The sequence below is a fragment of the Furipterus horrens genome, unplaced genomic scaffold (genome assembly GCF_987537825.1).
Source record: "Furipterus horrens unplaced genomic scaffold, mFurHor1.1.pri manual_scaffold_11, whole genome shotgun sequence".
NCBI lineage: Eukaryota > Metazoa > Chordata > Mammalia > Chiroptera > Furipteridae > Furipterus > Furipterus horrens.
In genome coordinates this window covers 92,071,343-92,092,433 of record NW_028327181.1, presented here as the reverse complement: position 1 = coordinate 92,092,433, position 21,091 = coordinate 92,071,343, and the positions used below count along the sequence as shown (strand labels likewise).

Genomic DNA, 21,091 nt, shown 5'->3' with positions numbered 1-21,091 from the left:
AGGTAGGGGGGAGGAAAAGGGAGGGAAGAAGGGAGTCGCACGGCCGGATCAGAAGCGGCGGTAATTTATTTCCTGGCCGCACACTGCGCACCTTTGAGGCGGTGTTGTCTCAACACTGTCCTAGATCTGCCTGCTCCCCCCCGCCCCCCCGCCCCGGCTCTTTGTACAGAAAATGAAGAAAGCTGCTGCGGGCTAGCAGCAGAACACTGCTGAGTCTGGCTGCCTGAAGCTGCTCTATCAAGGGAAAAGGGAACATCTCCAAATCAAGTGCGGAATATGAAAAGGCGCGGAGATTGCCTGCCAAAAGCAGCAAACAGAGAGAACCCCCACGGCCCGGCGGCTTTCTAGCCTCCTGCCATCTCGCCCACCCCGCTTCCCCGGTGCTTCTGCCTCTTTCCTCATTTCCCGCTTGCGCTGCCCTTTTCTTGGGGAGGGCAGCAGAACGCCAGCCTGGGCAGCCCAGCATTTCCCCTCCGCAGATGGGAGGGTGTCGCCGCAGCGACCAGTTACCTGCAGAACTAGCGAGGGGACAGAAAGCTCACCCACCCAGGAGATGGCCCTTCTCACGCGGGCTGGCTCCGTGCAGCCCCGACCAGGGGCCACCTCATGGAAAGAGTTGATTTGCACACCCCAGGTCAAAATCATCTAATTTACAAGCCTGGGTGTTAGAAGTTTTCTTTATGAATACACATACACCCCTGCCCCATCAAAAAAAAAAAATTTATAACAATAATACTGTTGTATTTGGGGGGGGTATTGTTATTGAGAAGGGGGATGCTGGAGGTCCCCAGAAAAGCAATTGTCATATGTTAATTTCAGGACAAAGCGAAGTCTGCCCCAGACTGTGCCAGCAGGTTTCAGAGGAGCTGCTCCATTCAGCAACTATCCGGGCTCTAATGCCACGCGGGATTAGCAATTCCAAGTGTTAATTTTCTAAATGCAAGATCACCCATGGACCAACTGGATTCTCGGAAGCTGGTGGGAAGGATTCGTAAACAAGAGATGCCGCTCTAAACTGGGCACTCTCCTCGCCTCCCTGAGGAGCAGCACCTTTGCCACCCGGGTCTCGGAGCACGGCCGAAACGTGGCCCGAGCGGCCCTCTGAGGCCGGGCGGCCACGTGCTGGCTGCCCTCCAGGACGTGGAACTAGAAGGGGAGGGCCCAGAAAACTCCTTCTCACCATGCTGGCCTCTCCTCTTAATCACAGGAAGAAGCTGCTCATGGGACCCCCACTTCTGAACATTTCCTTCATTCAGCACATATTATGAATAGATTCAATAGCAGGTACCAAGCCACGTTCTGGGGTTGGAAACGGACAGGATGGTAGAGCTGCCCTCCAGGGCTTCAGGAGTCAGCAGCGGAAAGGGCCAAGTGAATAGATGGATGGATGGCTAAAACGACCGAGCCTTGCAGTCAGCACAAGGGCAAGGTCCCAGGGATGGAACTTCCCTCCCGCGGGAGGCAGGTTCCTCCAGCCTCCTCATTAATTCGTCCATTCGTTCATTCAATCAATCAGCAAATGTTTAAGTATGTGTTATGTGTCAGGCACTGTTCTAGTCTCTGTGACATGGAAGTTCCCAGGACAGATAAAAACTCTCTGCCCTCGGGAGAAACCAATGGGAAACATGAATTATCTCCTATCATGTCCCGGTTTCTGGGAAGAAACTGCTTTGAGAATTTTCTTTTAGGAATTGACAAAATGTAACGTTTCAAGAAGGTCATGCTGAACTCCCCCCCACTCAGCATCATACCCTGAGGGGCCATGTAGCACCTCTCGTCTGGTCTTCCCTCCCCCACCTTTCCCCTGGTAGGCCCAGCACTGCCCCTCCACTGTCTCTGTGCACCCCCTCTCCTCCTCCCACCCCTTTTCTTCAGGACTCAACGTGGCTGAGAACAGCCACCTCCCCCTCTAGACTATACTCACCGGGAAATGAGGTAGAGACACTTGGCCATTGGCCTTCACGCTGCGATGCATTTCTCTCTGGAGCTGTTTCTTACTCCCCATGCGGTAAGGAGGGATTCCATCTCTAAGGGAAGGGGAGAGACAGAACCCGCCGGCTCAAGAGGATGCTGTCAGCACGCTAGGTGCTCAGAAGCCATGCTCAGATCCCACCAGTGGGCAGGGCAGCGCCTCCATGGGCACGCTCCCCTGTCCCAGGCGCCATGGCTGTTCCCACCACCCAACTGCCAAACAGCTCCCGCCTGTCACTCAGTTGTCTCTGGACATGGGTCCCGCCTGGATTGGAATCAACGATTCGGAAAGGTCGTGTAAGCTCATCTCTCAGGCTCTTCTCTGAGAGCTGGTTACACCCCAGCCAGCCCAGTCAGAGTGGAGGCCCCCCTATTTTACACATGCCCCAAGCAGGAAGGTCTAAGACCCCTCTGGGCCACCGCAACACACTACTGAGAATCAGGAAAGCAGGTATTCCTCATGGAGTGTTCCAGGGCAAAATACACAGGAAGGGGGATCAGACCCCCCAGAGGGCGGAGCCAGGCGCTAGTGAAGCTATGCGTAAGTCTCCAACACTCAACCTCCCAATAATTCCCAAATTTCTTCCTCGTATAAATCGCCAAAGGGTACCTTTGGGGTCCTGTCTTCCCTCAGCTCCAAACCCTACAACCCCCAACCAACAAGGTCTCAAAAACATTACTAATGTGGGCATAAAGACAAAGCCTCTATTGTGTGGCACTCTGTGCAATTCATTCCAATATTTGAGTACCTACCATGTGCCAAACCTTGTTCTAGGCACAAGGTAAGCGAGCAGTCAAGAAAGGGAGTAAAGATGCAGAGGGTTGCCCTGGCTGGTGTGGCTCAGTGGATTGAGTGCTGGCCTGTGAACCAAATGGGCACGGGTTCGATTCCCAGTCGGGGCACATGTCTGGGTTGCAGGCCATGACCCCATTTGGGGGAATACAAGAGGCAGTCACACATTGATGTCTTTCTCCCTCTTTCTCCTTACCTTTCCCTCTCTAAAAATAACATATTTTTAAAAATATGCAGAGGATTGCCTTATGAAGCCTGTTTCCTAATGGGGTGGCCCAGGCAATGAGCAGAAAATAAGCAAAATCTACAGCAGTTTAGAAGCTGGAAATTACCATGAAGAAACACACTACAGAATATGGGGAGAGAGAACCACTGGGGGGAGTCCCCCCCACTACTCAGTACTCACTTGCTATGGGGCATGCCAGGTAGTTCAGGGGTAAGGGGGAGCGGGGATGTCAATGAAGTCCTTGCAAAGCCCTGCAGGAGTATGGGCCTCTGTATCCTTCATAGTATTAAAAAAAAAAAAGCAAATAGAAGAGGTAAGAAATACTTGCACTTTGGACTTCCCCTAATCTTCACTGGAAACATGACCTGGAGTTGTTGTGATTTTTTTAAATGTTTATTCTTAAAAGCAGTCGAATGGTCAAGGTGGGACAATCTTCCCATCCCTGTCCCTTCTGGAGGCGACTTATTTACAAAAGCCTCGTGTCCACACAGTGCCATACTGAATCACACCTGGAGGCTGTAAACACTGACATGAGGTGTTGGGCTACTTCTCGTCCCCTGGCGTTTTGATCATCAGAGGGTAGAAGGGGGAAAACCACAGCGGGCTCAGCGCTGGCTGAGCAGCAGCAGTGCCTAGAAACACACAGGAGCAAGCCAGCAGCTGACCTCTGGCTCCTCATTGCCACGCCCTGGAGTTCCAGGGCTGGAAGTCTGCTGGCCTAGGCCAGAGAACAGGACCACCAGCTGGATGATACCACTCACAACGGATCAGCGATCTGACAGCCGAGCCCTGGGTAAGACTCTACACCTAAAGGATCATCATACTGAGGGTAGAGGGGAGAAGGAGATCAGTATTTGAAGGACTTAAATCACATGGGTGACTCCTGTCCCAGAGAAAGGCCAAGGGGCAGTGGCAGCAAGCACCAGAGCAGGTCAAGTTACCCAGACGGCCCCCTATTCCCTGAGGCCTGGGACTTGATGGGGCCCCTGAACACCTAGGATAAAGGTGTCAAGTCCAGAGTCTTACTGACCCACCTGGAGCTTACTTACTAAAATTCACTGTTTTTTCCCTTGGGATTGCTTATAAGACATGGCAGAAAACCGGGCTCTCAAGAGAACACTTGACCAGTAAACCCAATTCCATGCCAGGTGACTGGCTCCAACCCCAGGCTGTCGGCTGCCCCCACCGAGGTCCTACTGTGGGTCAGACCCATCTACTGTAGAGTCCCACTTTGTTCTCACAAAAGCCCTAATTCGCCACATTTGAGATGACCAGCGTCACAGTTAGGAGCGGCCAGATCTAAGATCCGAATCCAAGCCGCTGCTGGACTCCAGAACAGGTGTCCTTACTCCCAGCCCCAACTGGAGAAGCCAAACTTTCTGACTGAACATGGAGGCACCATTCCTAAGCCCCGTGGAGTCACCTGACATTCTGAAGGGACCAATGGGAGATTTGGTAAACATTCTGGAAAGTCCCCACCACCACTTGGTATGCGCTGCCTATGGGGCATGCCAGGTGGTTCCCGAGTCAGTGACTCTCCCCAGTTCTAACCTAAATCCGTGTGGGGTGGTGGTGGGGAGTCCCACAGATTGGGTCTCATGCTGGTCCAACCCAACTTCTGCTCCCCCAGGACTACAAGGTCCATGCCCTTCTCCTGGGCATCAACTCTTTTGGGGACTTAAGAGAGTGAATGCCTCTGGTCCAGGCCCCTTGCTGACAGTCTTGGAGGCCAGGCATCAAGTACCCCATGGACTGCACTGTGCCACATGCGGAGCTTCAAGAATCCCAGAGGAGGCTCCCATCCACCCCCTCTAAGATTCTGTCCTCGAATGTCCTCCAACAACCTTCTATCTTCTCTCCTTCCTCCCAGAAGGAAATCAGTGAATGGTTAGCCTTTAAACCTTTTCCTTTTCCCATATAAGGTAGAAAGAAAAGAGAATTGGGGGGCATAAGTATGGGGGGGGGGGAGCAGGTCAGTGAAGGCCAAAGGAACAAATGATTTTTACACACACACACACACACACACACACACACGCACGGCAGCTGAAGGAGCCAGGACAGGAAAAGAGATCTCAACTTGTAGAGGCTCAAAGACGCTTGACAGGCGCCTCAAGGAAATGTGGCTTTAATTCTCCCCCAGCCAAGAATCTTCTTCCAAAACAGCCCCTCATTCCAGAAGGGGGCCTCTCTCCTTCTTATTTAGGCTCTAAAAGTCTATGATCAGCTTCCTGGCTGCTCAGAACTGTGAGTGCAAGAACACCCGCGCTTCGGTCCCTCCTTTCATTATAAACATTTTAGCTAACGAGCCGGCTGCCGGGCCCAGCTGTTTCTGGGGTGCCCGGGTTTTGAAGTGTGGACTCCACTTAGCTGCCATTTAAGCCGAGCCAATTAGCTTAGCCTTTTGACTCCGCTGTGCCCGGCCGAACCTGAATGTCGTTTTCCGGTGACTTTGAAATAGCAGGCTGGTGCGCGCAGGCGTCCGCGCGCATTTCCACTTGGCAGCCTCTCAGAGGGCCGCCTCTGATCGCAGCCAACATCAAAAGGTTGGTTTGTAAGATAAGGTAATATTTGAAGTTCACGTGGATACTGTCCCTGGCGTCCAAAGTAAACCCATAAATAAGATACAAGGAAATAAAAATAAATAAATAAAATGGCCTGCGCCGCCCTCCGCGCGAGGCTTGAGGGGAGCGTCTTGCGCTGATTTCGTGACCTCCAGAGCTGATCAGCCTTCAAGCCAAGCAGCTCCTGGCTCTGCGCAGAAATGACAAGGCAGAGAGACACTCCCACGCCTTCTGCACGTGGCCTTCGCAAAGCCTGGCTGCCTGCAGCAAAGAAGCTACTGCTGCAGAGGTTTTCAGCCCCCTGGCTCCACCCTCCAGGCCTGATCCCCGGGAATGGCCCCACAATCCTGTCCCCAGTGCTCCAAAGATTGGGGTTTAGAACTTGGCTGGGAGCCTGGCAGCTAACTTCCAAAATAAAATAAAAAGCCATTTCTTCCGAGAATGAAGGTTTCCGAGTAACAGGCCCATCAAACAGCCTTCTCGGAGGCCTATGCTGAAGACCCAGACCCCAGCCCTCGAACGGGGTGTTCCACTTAGCGGGAAAACAGGAGTCAGCAGTGGGGCTTGGGGAGCAGGTGATGATTTCTTTAAAGCCCCCACATGCTCTGGACCTGCAGGCTGCCGTGCACAGCTCCCTGGAAGAACCAAGTGCAGGCCAGCCCTGCCCGACTTCTCCCCGGGCCTCTTGCGAAGGCCCCTGGGGCTTCGATGGTTCTGTTGCCAATGAGATGATTGCTCGCCGGGCTTGTGTCTAATGAACTCCAACCTTCTGGAGTCTATTGAAGGCTGCCTGTGACCCCCTCTTCCCCCTCCCCAGCCAGGCCCCTCCCCAACTCCCAGCAGGGCAGCCAGCCCCGCTCCCAGCCCCTCTCCCAGCCTGAGCTGGCCATTGTGACCGGGAGAAACAGCCAGGGCCTTTTCATGCTTTATGGGGCTCTCCTATTCACTTGTTCAAGGATATTTCAAAGGGGCCTGCGCCCCTCTTATCCCCTCTAAGCTGCCCCGGATGAACAATGGGCTGAAAGCATTTCAGCTCGGCTTTTCATCCCCCACACACTTTACTGCTCCCGCGGCCCTCTCATCTGCGCCTGGCCCACAACTGGCAGAGCTCTGAGGAGGGGTCTGTCTAATCCCAGCCCTGGGAATCCTGAGTGACCCGCCCAACCCTGGGCAGATCCCACACAGGACCAGTGCGTCTGCTGGGTGGGAGAGCAGGGAGGGCCTCGGGGACCCCCAGAGCCTGGCAGCTGGAGACCCACAAGAACCTCTAAGCCCAGACGCCCGTCCCAAACGATGGGCTCTGGAGACCCATTTGTCCCCCACTACAGGCAGCACTGGGCGAAGAACCCCTGGGCAAACCATTCCCGAAAGAGGATGGTCTTGCTCTGATCACACACGCCTTCCCAGTTGGTATAAACGTGCCCAAGTGGGTCCGGCTGCCATGGCCCCATCTGATAACCTGCCCCCTTGGGTGGGAGAAGGGTCGGCACCACCCCATGCTGACGTCAGGGAATCAGACCCAATACCACGAGCCGCCAGCTCTCTGAGCCTCCAGGTTCCTTCTTTTGGAGTTGGTATCCTGGTTGACTCATCATCAAGCCGAGGTAGCTTCACCCCAGGAGGAGGTTCTGCCATTTCCGACCACAGGGAAGGTACCGTGCCCACAGAGAAGGCTGCCAAGTGAGGGGTTTGCCCTTTTCAGAGGGATCTGCCTGCACCCAAAGCCCTGCTCCCCGGAACAGCCGACTCGCAGGTAGCTTGTCCGCCCCGTGCTTCAAGTCCATGCATTCTTTAGCTAAAGGGCGGAGGGTCAGAGCTTTAAAGTCACCTCTATAAAAGCGAGGGAGTTTTTCTTCGGGAAGGGGATAAAAGGAAGGGGTAGAGGGGGAACGTGCAGAGGAGAAGTTCGAACTTGCTTCCTCCTACCCCTCCGCCAGCCCATTAAAAAGGAAGCAGTGTGGGTGATCACCAATAAAAAGAAAAGAAACTCAAGGTAGCTCAAAGGGCTCATTATCAACTGGCCCTAATAACATATCTCATGGTGGAATGTGCGCACTTGGGGGAAGTAGGGGCAGAGGCAAAGGGCAGTGGCTGTATCTGGCCTGCATCTGAGTTCTGTCTCAGGCACAAGAAGCTATGGAAGCAGGGTCCTTACTTCCACCTGCAGGTCACAGGGGACCGCCTATCCTTCTGATGGGATGGGTCACGTGGGGCTCAAACACGGATGGGGACCGCCCCCGGGTTATCTCATCACGGACCCAGAATAACACTTGGACGGGGACCGAAATGAAATGTGGGCAAGGACTGGGAAACAAGCCAAAAACAGTCTCGAAGAAAACTAAACAGAAGCCTTCTGGTCTTGCGTAAACTACCTTTGATTTAGGGGAATCACTCAAGACCCTCATTCAAATCCCGTTTACCCTTATTTTACACATAACACTGAGACTCCCACAGGACCCGCAAAATAAGACAAGCTGAAGGAGTAACGCTACCAGTAGCAGGTACCCAGACAACAGCAAGCAAGCAAACAAAACAGCAGCAGGCAGAATGGCGAGAAAGAAGAACTATTATTGAAAACAGGGCCGTGCCAACATGTGTAGGGGCGGGTGGCCCTCTCCAACCTTCCATTCTATGAGAAAATACAACATTGCGTGAAAACAGATCTCGATATTAATTATTTGGATCAAGATCTAAATATGCCTGTCTAATACTACTTAATAAAGATAGAGCAACACCATATTAAAGACTACGTCCATCAAAGGATAATTTTTCTCAAGCATGGATACTTAAGGAGCTCAGTCCAACCTCCTTCCGCAGAACCCCGCCTTCCCACATGCTATGTGTAAGGCGCGTACACTTAACTCCATTTTCACTCAGGCCAACATGCTATTCTTTTACTAAAAATGGAATATTTCACCTGAAGGATTTCTCTCCCTTTACTACCAGGGGGACTCTGAAGTAACACAGTAAAAGCCACCAGGATTTTAATCAATAGTAGAGTCCCCAACCAACCTCATCAACTTTCTTTCCAACCGGTTCCATGCCCCAGGCAGCAACAGGGCATTGGCCAATAAAAACGTGATATTTTCAAACAAACTGGAAGACTAGACGGTCCAGGTCTTATTAGGAAGGTAGAAGGAACAAATTCTGAGCAAGCATGCCAGAACTCACACAGCTCAATGGGTTTGCCTTTCAAAACTGTTCCCTTAGTGGGAGAAATTCCTACTCAAAAACATTTGTGGGAGAGCCTTCAAAGAACATTTCTGGGATGGTGGTTCTCAACTGGGTATTGGGTGAAAAGCTCTTGGGGAGTTTTGCCCAAGTCTCGTGAATCAGAATCTCAAAGGATGGCAGAAGATGGGGGTAACCTGCCACACACACACACGCACACACACACACACCCATGAAACGCACATAGAAGGTGAGCTGTCCTCCATCCACAGAGGTCACCCTTGCAAGACCACAAATGACCTAAAACTCAACCCATGGCCCTGCCTGATGGCCTGCTGACCTCGCAGATCACCCTGATGATTTGGATTGCTTTTAGAAATCAAAGCCAGCCGTCTGCAAAAGATCCAAGATCAGACTTGACTCTGGAAGGAACCTGATCAAAGGGGCAGAACCCCCACCTGACACAGAGCGGGCATTCCACCAAGACTTACTCAACTGAACGACATCCACTTGAACACATTCATGAGGGGGCATTCCACACAGTGGCCTTTTAGAAAACCGACTTGCTGACTCCCACCTTCACTGCCTTTTCCTTCAAAAACAATGAACGACTAAACACAACCCTTCTGATGCCACCCTGTCCCCCACCTGTTGGTTCTACGGATGGGCTACCTGGCTCCCAAGACCAGCCAAGCACCTCTGCCCACAGGGAAGGGAGGCAAAATGACAACCAGGAGATGTGTTGTTAAAACTCAAGGAACTTCCAGGTAGTCATTTTAATCTTCTACATTCCTTTAATTTCCTTCTGTTAAGGTACCAGCCAACGCTTCCCTTCAAGGCTCTAAGCTCAACACTGCCTCACCTACCATGTCTCCCACCCTCAGCCACCAAATGCATGTCTACAGATGGGATCTGCAAGGCTGGGTGAGGACGGCTGAGGACTCTGCCCAGTTGGCCTGGTGGGTCACAGTGCCAACCGTACACATGATGGGGATACCAGAGTACTTACACGCTACTGTCAGTCATGGACATGGAGTCATCGGTCAGTGCGTCACTGGATACCTCACTGTCGTTGGCACTCGTGGCCGGTGCAAAGACGTAGCCGGAACCTATGTGGTATGGGTTGACAGGCTCGCTCCTCTTGAAGGGCCTGCAGGAGAAGCACAACAGCGGTGCGTCACTGATGCGCAACAGACACCCAGGTGGCCCGGGGACCCCAGGATGGCCAACCTGCTGCCCAGGGCCAGGTGCTCTCTGGGCAGAAAGCGGGGGCCTGTTGAGCCACTGATTCTCCCTGGGGAGAAAGCAGGCTGGGTTCCTCTGTCCCCATGGGAAGGGCTCCCAGCAGGCGAAGGAGCCCAGAGACAGCCCAGGGGACACTACCAAGTTCTAAATACATCCTTGCATAAGGGAAAGAATGGGACTCTGCTCTTGGAGGGGAAGCTAGAGAATAAAAGAGGAGAGTAAGTCAGTGGAGATGGAGTGTCTCCCCACCCCCACTTGCCCCCTTTCCAAGCCAGGACCAGAGGAATACCGTGTCAAGGCCCTAAGATACCTTAAGCTTCTAAGACAGCTGTTAACATAGTTCTGAGATGCAGGCACCTGGGGGCCTGGCACAGCCTTCGCACTTCAACCCTGAGCCCGGTGAGCTGGATGTACAGACAGACAAATGTAAGGCAATGCTGATGACTTGCACCCCACCCTGAGCTGGGCCTCTGTGCGCCCTGCCCCCACCCAGCCCTCATTTTCTCAGGCTGGCTGAGGCTGGTGGGATTAAAATGAGCAACACAGCTGTTTCAAAGGAAGGTCCAGGCCCCTCCTCCTGTGTCCCCCCTTTTGTTTCGGTGGCCTCTGCTGCCCCATTTTGCCCTCTTGATCTCCTCCCAGAAAAACCAGTGTGCCTGTCCCCTGCTGGGCTGCATTCCTCTGTGTCACCAGCGAGGGACTTAAGTGCAGGGAGAAGGAGGAAGGGGCCACCATGGTCCTGGGGCTGCAGGAAGGGCCTGTGAAGGCTGAAGTTGCAGGCGACCTCGTTTACAAAGACTGGCATGCTCCCCAGGGCCCCGAGTCTATGACAACAGCAAGGAAGCCAACTGGAGGGGAACAGAATGGCTCAGAGAAAAGGACTGACTCTATCAGGCCGTTGCAGCATGTCTATAAAGATGGCCTTGGGTGGGCAGATGAAAGAGACCCATGAGAAGTCAAAGCAGTCTCATGTTCATGTTCACTGAGCTCTTGCTCACCTACTATGTGCTGGGCACTGCAGTGGACTATGGGTGTGCCCGGCCCCAGTCTGGCTGTCTGGCACCCATGGCCTGGAAGGGGTGTGTCACCGTAAGTGGGTGTGAAGGGGCACCAGGAAGGAAGCAAACACAGTGTCATTACAGGCCCACAAAGAGGGGCGCCCCTGTATACACATTATCGCGGTTAACCCTGACGGCCACCTGTGAGGGGAGGAGCCCTGTGCCCATTTTACAGGTGTGCCCTCGGGGGGCCCGCCCATACAGCCCGGCCCAGAGTGCAGAGTTAGTACGAGCGGGCACGGGGCTGATTTGTTTGGCTCTCTCTCTCAACCTCCCTTTTTGCTTCCTAATACAAAGACTGGCCTCAACATTGAAAAAGTTCTAGAAGAAGAGGCAGGAGAGTGACCACGTAGAGGTAATCCTGGCAGAGCTAATGATGGGGAGAATGTTTCCAGATGGGTGGCCAGGGACGGCTTCCTGGGACAGGTACGAGCAAGGCGAACCCGACGGGTGAGCAGGAATTCGAGGAGAGGCGACCCAGGATTAGGGAAGGGAAAGCCCCGAAAAGCCCTCCCCAGACTGGGGAGGGAGGGGGTGGGGCTCGCTGGCTTAGGAAGGGGCGGGCAGGGGGACTGAGGTTTTCTCAGCAGCATGAGGGACCCAGAGGCTGGGCACCAGGCTGGACTAGGAGGGTGGGGGTGGACAGGCGGTGGTTGCCACTAGTTGGTATGAAAGACAAAACAGGGGGCAGGTGCAGGACAGAACTGAATGGGGGTGAAAAGGAGGATGAGATGATTGGTCCTTGTCTTTAAGGTGCTTGCACTCTTGTAGCTGGAGTGACAAGACACAATCAAGAGAAGTCACATTCAGTCATAACATTTCAGAGTCTGAATGAATCTTAAGAGATGATCTAACCCAACCCCCTCCTTTAGAAATGGTGATCAAAACCAAGAGGCACCATTGGTTGAGCACTTAATATGGACGGGGTCTTTACTCTTGTCACTGATGTACAGTATTCCCTCACTTATCGCGGGAATTACGTTCTAGACACACACCCCCCCGAAGTAGGAACCTTACATTTATTCCACACTCTTAAACCTATGTAATTTTAACAACATACGTATACGGTACCACAAAATCCCACGATACAGCGAAAAATCCGCGATAAATAATTAAATATATTTTTAAAAATCCTGCGATACAGTGAGGCCGCGATAAGTGAACCGCGATATAGAGAGGGACTCCTGTATCACAGCACATAGTAAGTGCTCAGTGAACACCTGCTACCTAATCACTTTTCATCCTCACAACCATCCAAGGAGGTCAAGGAGCCCCAGGCAGGAGGGCCCGAAAGCTTTCAGGGAGGCCACCTTGCTAGAGACTCGGTCACATGGAACCCACATCCGGACTCCTTGAGGAGCCTAGTTGGCAAGGACCTTGATTAGTCTACTGAGCTGGACTGGAACATAAAGCCACAACTCAGGAATGTTCTGTAGATGTGGAATGGACTGGAACATGCAGTGAGGACCGTGGCCCTCGGACCTGTCAAACACCTTGGACTGAGTGGCTTTGAACCGTCACTCGGACGCTCTGGCCCTGTTCTCATATCTATAAAGGGCAAGGAGTCTCACTACCTCCCAGGATTTTTTTATGATAATTAAATGAGGATGCTAAGATCTTCTGTGCCTTAGAACTAGTCCCCATGTCCCCGTCTGGGGTGCCCAGCCACCAGGGCTAAAGAGAGCAATAGTGACAGCAAAGGAAAGGCAGCTGGTTTTTCTGGAAAAAAAGTGGGGATGTAAAAACAGTCCCCTAGTTGATAAGGGAACTCAAGAGGAGGAGAACAGTTCCCAGAGGAAATGGGCTTTGTAAGTCAGAATGAGAAAAAAAAGCACTTTGTCATGGTCCAAGTGGACCCATGAAGTGGACGGGGGCAGGTTATGGGGTTGCCCAAATCTTTAAAGGAGCCCAAAGTTCGCAGCTATCTAGGGTGCTTGGATGGTGGGGGGGGGGACTACTGCTCAGAGCAAAATGGACAAGACGGACAAGATAACTTCTTCAGGACCCCTTCCGGTCTTCAGGAACACAGTCATAAGTAAGTTTTGGAAACCGTTGATCGGGAACAGGAATCAAGAGCTAGGGAGCTGGTGCTGGTTTTGCTCCCAGCCAGCTGGGGGACCACAGGCAAGTCACAGCCCCCGTGGATGTGGGGCACCCCCCTATAAAACATGCACAGTTCAAACATGGCCACCCGCACAAAGTCCCCGCATCCTCTGAAAGGCCAAACAAGGGCACTGTAACTTGGGGGGGAAATCACAGTTTAATACTTAAAAAAGCAACTGCCAACCAAAACAAAGAGCTCCTGTAGCTCCTTTTTCTTCTATGGTGTTTATCATGACTTGTGATCACACAGCAGTGATAGGCTCACATGCTGAAGGCCTGTCCTGTGCACACAGACCGTAAGCTCCGTGAGGGCAATGACCAGGTCTGTCTTCTTTCCACCTGTCTCCCCAGGGCTGAATGATCATTTGTGAACAGGGCAAGTTCAAAGCTTTGTTAAACCTCCTTACAAGACCTGGGACCATCCAACGGGTTACTGAAGTTTCTTTTTTTCCAGTCCAAAGGCATAGTACCAGATCAAAACAGCCTTAAATAGCATTCCAACACTCTTTCCATCACTTCAGTGTTGCTATCTTTGTGGTATTAACACATCGCCAATGTCCCAAATGTAAGGGTTTATTATAATTCAACCTTTACAGGGAGAAAATGACTCAAGAGACACTCCTCCTCCTCCTCCTGCCCCAAACAAAAAAGGCACCTAACGCAAATCCCGGGTGTGCTCACGGCTTTGCACTCCTTGAACACATGGATCCCAAAATAAACTTGTCTCCTGTCGCCTCCAAAATAGAGGGCTACTGTGTGACCAGTCACTAAAAGGAGGATATACTGCTCTTAGCTCTGGTGACTGCCATCAGGTATTTGGGTTTTCCTACAGTCATAAGAAGACGAGGCATGGGATGGAGGCTGCGTGGTGGTGGTGGGGGGGGGGGGGGACGGGACACAAACTCAGTTTTTAAGGACCCCGAACTTTGTCAAAAAATCACCACATAATTTCTTAAAAACGGATTAGAGCTGTTTTCTTGTGATTACTTAAAGAAAAAGAAAAAAAAAGAAAAGAAAAAAGAGGAAAGAAACTCGACCATACTGCAGTAATTGTACCCAGATGCTTTGATTATTTCTTCAGGGCTGTTGTGCTCCCAGCTGCTGGCAGGATTTGAAATTCCTAGGGCGAGCGGAGGCCTATGGTACACATTTTGCACTGGGCAGACCAAGTGTGCAACTTCAGTGTGCAAAGGGCTCTCGGCTGGCAGGTAGCAGAGGCTCCTGGGGCCTTATTTGTCGGGGAGATATTTGCTGCTTGCCTCGCCCCCACCCCCCACCCCCACCCTGGAGCCTATTCTCATCCCTTATCTCCAGGAGATGCTGTGGCCCCTGCCCCTGACCCAGGCACCAAGGCAGAGCCCCCTACAGAGAGCACAGCAGAACTGACCTTTGGGGCCTCTTCCTGGGTCCCCTCTCAAAACAATGAGACTTAAAAAGCACTTGCTTCTCAGGCTGTGTGTTTAGGGCTTTCCAAAAGCCCTCTGACAATTTGCTGGCAAAGTCCCCATCCAAAAGGCAGCGCTGTCTCCTGCATGCAATTCCTAAGGCAGGATCAAGGGGCTTTGGTGAGGGCCAGGCACTCAGAGCCCCGGGCCCCGGGCCCGGAGAAAACAGGCGACTTCCCCACGTGGGTCTCAGCAAACTGCCTTCACCAGAGCTTCCATCCTCTAATTGTGGCCTACTGCTTCCAGCATATCTTTCCTATGGCATCATTTTCTTTGATAATTGAAGCCAAGCTTGATTCCAAGGGCTTCGCACAAAAACGGGCCTCATCAGCGAGTTCTTTCAGAGAACAGGAGGCACTTGGAGCCAGCAGAGGGCCATCTGCTGGGCCCAGCTTATTTTAAGTGAGGCCAGAGCAGAGGGTCCAATGAGAGACAGATGAGACCCGCCTTGGGCAGGAACACACCAGGGCCAGCGCAGAAAGGGAAGGGCACACAGGGAGTGCTCTGTTCACCCAACACTGTCTTCTCCTTCCCAAAATAAATGCTGGGCCAAGCTCCTAATCCCGCAGCCCCTTCACACACACACACCTTGCGTGTGTGCGTGTGTGCGTGTGTGTGTGTACACACTGGGGTTTTTACACGTGCTTCTACCAAAAGGTCACTCCTGCTCCAGGTTATTTATAGAGCCCTTCAAAAGCCCAGGCCTCCCACTCAACCACTCGCAAACCAGAGTCCTTCCCTCTGAGGATAATTCCTGCTCTTCCGTTCCAACTATTTATATTAAACCTGACACCAAATCAGTAAGGACACAAACAAGTCATTAAAGATGAGGCTCCTCTGAGGGCCCAGGGTAAACACAGGGCTTGGAAGACGCCAGTGCTCTGGGCTGCGCCTCAACAGCTGATGGAGGGAGACCCTCAGCAGGACTCTTTTTTTCCCCCCTGTTTCATTCATTTTACTAACTTAATAAAAGCCCATTCTGTATGTCAGCTACCTTGCTCGATGAGTGAGTGCATTAGGAGGAGGAGGGGCACTTCAAGAGTTAGATAGGACCCCTACGTTCCAAGAACTAGCAGGAAAGACAGACTTAAGTTCAACAAGCAGGAAAAGCTGAGACATGAGACTTGACAATGAATATGGGCTAGAACCCAAGAGTCACTCTTTGAAAGTGATACCTTAACCTGGTTGCCCTTTTCACATACCCAATTGTTAGCATTATTAAATTATACTAATTATAATGCTTTACATCTGTTCAAAACAGTTCCCTCTGCAAAGGGCCTCATGTTTATTATTTTGTTCCTAATAGCTATCTATGATATAAACAGAAAGGATGGTGCCCACTCATTTTACAGATGGCACGTGGGGTTCAGAAAGGCTTAAACCAGGTGGTAGTAGGTGGTGGACAGGGCTGGGACTCAGGCCTTTAAATAAGGGGCCATCTCTGTATCAGTGACACCCGCAGTTCACAACCAAGAAGTAAAACACCGGAAACACCAAGGATCTTTGGCCTCAGCCTCTAGGATTAAAAAGCTGCACAAGAGTGAGCTCCCAAAAGTTTATTTCTGGTACTATCCCAGCTGAGGCCTTTGGAGGAGAGAAGGGCACCCCAAGGCTGGGTCTACTGCCCACCCATGAAGGGGAGGGGCCACAGCACCGTCCTGCCTCCAGCACTTTCTTACTGATGACATCCAAAACCACACAAGGTGCTATTTACAAAGGGGACACGCCAGGTCCTGACACAGAAGCCCCACTGTTAAAAGGCCCCAAGGGAAGCCGCAGCCTGACCACGGGCCTTAAGTACAGTAGTCTCGCTACCACTGCCAAACTGGGGAGCAATGACCAGCAGGTTTTACTCAAATGTTCACATAATGGAATCGGGCAGTAGCAGCAGGTGCTCCATGACTGCGCGGCCACAGAAGCCTGACCCAGTATCTTCAACATAAACAACCGGAAACCATAAGCATCAAGATGCTGAAACAACTCCTCCAGGTGATCCTATGCTTTCTCGCCAAAGCCAATCGGGTTCCGCTTAGGTGTAGACCAGAGGTCTGTGAATGACTCCCGAGAATATAAGAGCGCCCCCTGGTGGTTGGAAAACAAGCCCTTCCCTCCTTGGGAAGTCTTGGCCACCCCTTCAATCATCCTTCCCGGATTCAGACCTGGCTGCCCTGCGCCTCCCACCCCTGCTGCAGGACACTGGAGGCCCTCCCCAAAAGAGAGAGAGCAATCGCCAAGGCGTTTTTAACACATGGAGAAATATACCACTGAGATAGCAATGCAGTGCCCACCCCCTTCCCTGGCACGCCTTGGGCAACAACCTAGAATTAAGAGGCTCATTCTCTTTTTGAATATTCGGAAGGAGAGAGAGGGAGAGGAGCAGGAAAAATGCTCACAGGAGGTCTGAAGTTGCCTCCAAAGGTCAAGAAACTTAAGACTTGGCCTTTCTGTAAAGGACTGTTTGTCTCTGAAGCCTCAAAAAGAGAAAGCACTCCAGGGCCCCCCATCTTCTCTGGCCAAGACCTCTGCTCCTTCAGCACAAAATAACAAAATAATCAGCCCCTTGGGCTGCAAACCTTTAAAACCTAGACTCACATACCAGCAGGCTCTAAAGCTAAGGGTCCTTCATTTGGGAGAGTCACGGGGCCTTCCCTAAGAAGGAGGATTTCTTGCTGGGTAAATACCTAATTCTAGAGAGACCCACAAGACCCAATTGCTGGCTCTTATCTTCACATAAAAGTTCAAAAGATCCCACTTACCCCCACATCCAATGGGTACACCCTTTATTTCCTGTGTCTCCACCACAACCCAGCTGCGTCCTTAGCCACATTAATTCCATTCTCTGTTGATTAGTGGTGAATGACCCCTTCCAAAACCGGTGCTTACTGTATTTGGTGACTCAGCGACATCAAAAGTTGCTGTCCTCTCTCTCCCTCTCTCTCTCTCAACCCTTTCCAAAACTGGCCCAGAGAATTCAGTAACCGGCATTAATGAATACTGCTCGCCAGTGTTTGAATTGAGCACTGGAAGACCGAAGGCATATCAGACCCCCCACCGGCCCCACCCCACCTAAACACCAACAAGCAAGATCAAAGCGTTCATGGCGAGGGGTCCTGGCTCTCAACAGATCATTGTCAGCCTCTGCAGCACATCCATCCCACCATCCAGCCTGCATGAACTCAGAACATCTGCAGAGTCCCTATCATCCACCCCCCCACCCCCTGCCAGTCTTACCTGTATCCATTTTCAACAGTTTCCGTGGACCTCACGTTCGCTGTAGCCCTCAGAGTCTTGCTGGACAAGCCAACCACAGTGGGTGAAAGTTTGCACTTGAAGTCAGCACAAGTCCACTCCTCTTCTTCATTCAAGGTGGGGAGATAGCCACACACGACCTTTAGGCTCCCTAGTCCCCCGTTACTCATGTAAGCTGTGTTTTCTCCCCCACTCCTCACATATTCGAGGTATATATCAGAAGTCAAAAACATCTGGTAGGCATTTTCCTCCATCACCGACTGGATCTCGGTCTGCGCCTGGTCAAACATGATGGAATCAATCTGTTGCTTCTTGATGCCATCTCTTATGTAGGTCTTGGTGGCAGGTTTCAGCTGCTTGGAGACAATGCTGTTGTTCTCAATGTACCTTTTGTAGATTGCTTTGGCTACTCGCAAAGTTTTGGTATCCTTCAGGTTCATCTGCCTGAATCCGTTGCAGGCAAACCAGAAGTCTAAAGTATCCACGCATTTCTCCCTCTCCAGGAAAGTCCGGAAGAGGTAAGCACCGTCCTGATCGCCCAGCAAGGAGTGCAAGGACTTGGTCCACCTGGTCAGAGGGGAATCAGGAGACGCCCGTCCCTCGGGCTCCCCCAGCCCATCCTCATTCCTCCTGGTGTTGGAGGAAACAGGCATGGGTTTTGTGACCTGGCCCTTTCCCACCCCGGGCTGGCAAGGTGGGGTCTCCCCTTCTTCCCCCGGAACCGGGGGCCGGGGAGCATCCTCTCGGAAGCTGCTGCTGGGGTCTGGCAGGCGAGTCACCAACACAGTGCCACTCATGATGAGTGAATGCTTCTCACTGAGTTTGGGAATTTTTTTCTTCTTCCAGTTCCTCTCAGCAATCAGCGTGGTCTCTCTTTCTCTCTCAAGTCAGCAGGGGCTCATCTGAGCCTCCTTTCTGTAAAGAAAAGGAAGGGGGGAGGTAGGGAGAGAAAAGAGTATTGATCTAATCAAAACCAGATCTACCCAACATCAAAGCAAGAAAGTAAACAGGCTGTTCAACTCCTCGAATTCAAATCAAGCAACCCTGCTATCTGCGAGGTGCTCATCTAAGGTATCAGACGCTTTTTCAAAGGTGAAATCTGAGCTCCCTGCACACTTGGGGGGAGCAGAGGAGGGGGTGAGTTGGGAAGGGGGGGAGAAGGTGACATGGGAGGTAGGGGCAAAGAAGGGGCACGCGAGGTGTGAGACGTAACTTTCCAAAAAACCCACCCACCTAGGAACACACAGGACAGCCGGCGGGCCGAGCCTCCCCATTCCGCTCCCTCCTCCCCCTCGCCATCGACAACCCCCACCCCCGCCCCAGCATCGGCTCCAAACACTCGCACTCCAAGGCACGGGGCTGTGTGCAGGTGAAACCAATTTCGGTAAATTTCCCCACTCGGCTCTCCTCACAGATAACTTGAGCTCCAAACGTGCCCTTCCCCGGCATCTGGTTCCCATTCCCCCCACCCACCCCTTCCCTCTGCGCTCCCCCTTTCCACTCCTTAAAAATTCAGATCTTCTACCGAGAAGGAGGCCCGCCCAGCATGGGGCGGAATGGGCTCCCGGACTCCGAGCTGGAAAACGTGCCCCCCACCCACCCCCGAGCTCTAAACGTTCCTGCACCCCCGCCTCCCGCCAAGAATAAGACTCAGTCTACACCTCTGTCTTCCCTGCTCTCTCAAACCAGAAATCAACTCTCAGACGAGACTCTGATCTTCAAACTTTGCGAGAGAGCAGAGAAACCCAGGGACGCACCACCCCGTCTCCCCCGCCCCACAAGCCACCTCCCGGAGCCGCGAACCCTACAAAACCGGATCAGAAACCGTCTCACGCTACCACTGCCTATGCCAAGAATCCCAAACTCTACTGACCTCGATCAAGCCTGTCTCTTCTTTTCAAAAGAAAAGTCTAACCAATAAACAAGCCGCTTTCCCCCAGCACAAGTAGGATATAGCTAAGAAGGGCAGGGTGCCGCGGGTGGCTGGGTGGAATAGGGCACAACCCTGAAAGCGGGGGCCGACTCTCCGGCCCCGGGCGGGTGCGTGCGTGCGGTCCCTGCCCGGGGCCTCGGGCCGCCGGGCTGGGCAACTCCGGGGGCAGAGCGGAGGGGCCGGCTGTAGCGTCTCGTTACCCCGGCGGAGGGGAGGTGCAGCGGCCCCGTTACCTGGAAGACGAAGGCGGCCCGAGGCCAGGCTCTCATCTCCGCCGAGTCCCCTGGCCCGCCCCCCGGCCCAAATCCAGCTGAACGCGTCCAGAGCCGTGGAGCGCGGAGCCGAAGCCCCGGGCGGGAGGCACTCGCAACACCCCGACCCCGGCGCAGATCGGTCCCTGGCGCCGCCACCGCCGCTGCCGCTCGCAGAGACGCCCGCAGAAAAAGCACGGAAAGAAGGAGCTTGATCCAGAAATGGCGACGTGCGGAGTCTCTCCCTCTCGGCAAAAGGGGTCGCAGCGGCCGGGGGCGCAGGGCCCGGGTCGGGAGGAGGGATGCAGGGGACGCGGGCGCCCCGGGTTCGGGCCGCTCTAGCTCGCAGACTGAGCCTCGGCCAGCGCTCGAGGCCCCTAAGCGCGGACCAGTGGCAGGGAGGGGAGTGGGGAGAGAGGCGGGAGGAGAGGAGGGGGGCGGGGGGAAAGGCGGAGGGAGGAGGCGGAGGGGAGGGCAAGCGGGGGGCGCCGCCACCCTTTCATCCCACCTTCCAAAGCAATGTACACTCGCAGCCCGACTCACATCACATAACTACGACAACGATGCACCTCCCCGGTGGGGACCTACCCCCTCTCCGCCCCCGCCGCAGCCGCCACTTGCAGAAGTCTCTCCCCTGGGGCCCGCGCCACCCCACTGGGGCGGGGGCTCAAGCGCAGGGCGCTCGGGGCAGCCGGGCCAAGCCCCCAGGAGCGCTGGGCGCCGGGCCCGAAGCTCTCTTCCACGGCCGCCCGGAGCGCGCCCCGAAATAGCCGGCCTGCCAACTTCAAAGGGCCGCCCGGCACATCAAAGCGCGCGGGCGCTCCGCCGCCCCTGCCTTCGCACTCACCATAGATCCGAGCGCGCGCTCCGCGGCAAGACCTCGCAGGCGCCCCGGGCGGGGCCCCGGCCCCGGCCCCCGGATTGGCTCGCAGAAGCCCCGGGCCCCCACGGGCCGGTCCCGACGTCGGGGAACATGGGGAGTCGCGAGGCAGAGGAAGGGGGTGTGGGGAAACAATCCGGGATTAGAGTGAGATCCACTGGCGAGGGAGGGGAAGCGGTGCTCCCTGCCGCCCCTTCTATGCAAA

At 53.5% G+C, this 21,091-nt stretch overlaps 1 protein-coding gene across 5 annotated transcripts in view; it reads right to left on the bottom strand.

Annotated features, from left to right (window-relative positions):
• AXIN2 (axin 2) overlaps positions 1–21,085 on the bottom strand; it is a 30,141-nt gene extending 9,056 nt beyond the window's left edge. For 2 of the 5 annotated variants that reach the window (XM_090291731.1, XM_090291734.1), the window contains exons 1-5: positions 20,854–21,085; positions 17,805–18,737; positions 9,732–9,872; positions 3,171–3,266; positions 1,925–2,027 (exon numbers count right to left, since the gene is read on the bottom strand). In XM_090291731.1, the coding sequence (XP_090147857.1) occupies positions 1,925–2,027; positions 3,171–3,266; positions 9,732–9,872; positions 17,805–18,619 (1,155 nt within the window). In that variant the 5' untranslated portion in view covers positions 18,620–18,737; positions 20,854–21,085. Of the gene's footprint in view, positions 1–1,924; positions 2,028–3,170; positions 3,267–9,731; positions 9,873–17,804; positions 18,738–19,988; positions 20,163–20,853 lie in introns of those variants that run through there. The other 3 variants (XM_090291733.1, XM_090291735.1, XM_090291732.1) reach the window with 2 other exon arrangements.
• Between the last annotated feature and the right edge of the window lie 6 nt (positions 21,086–21,091).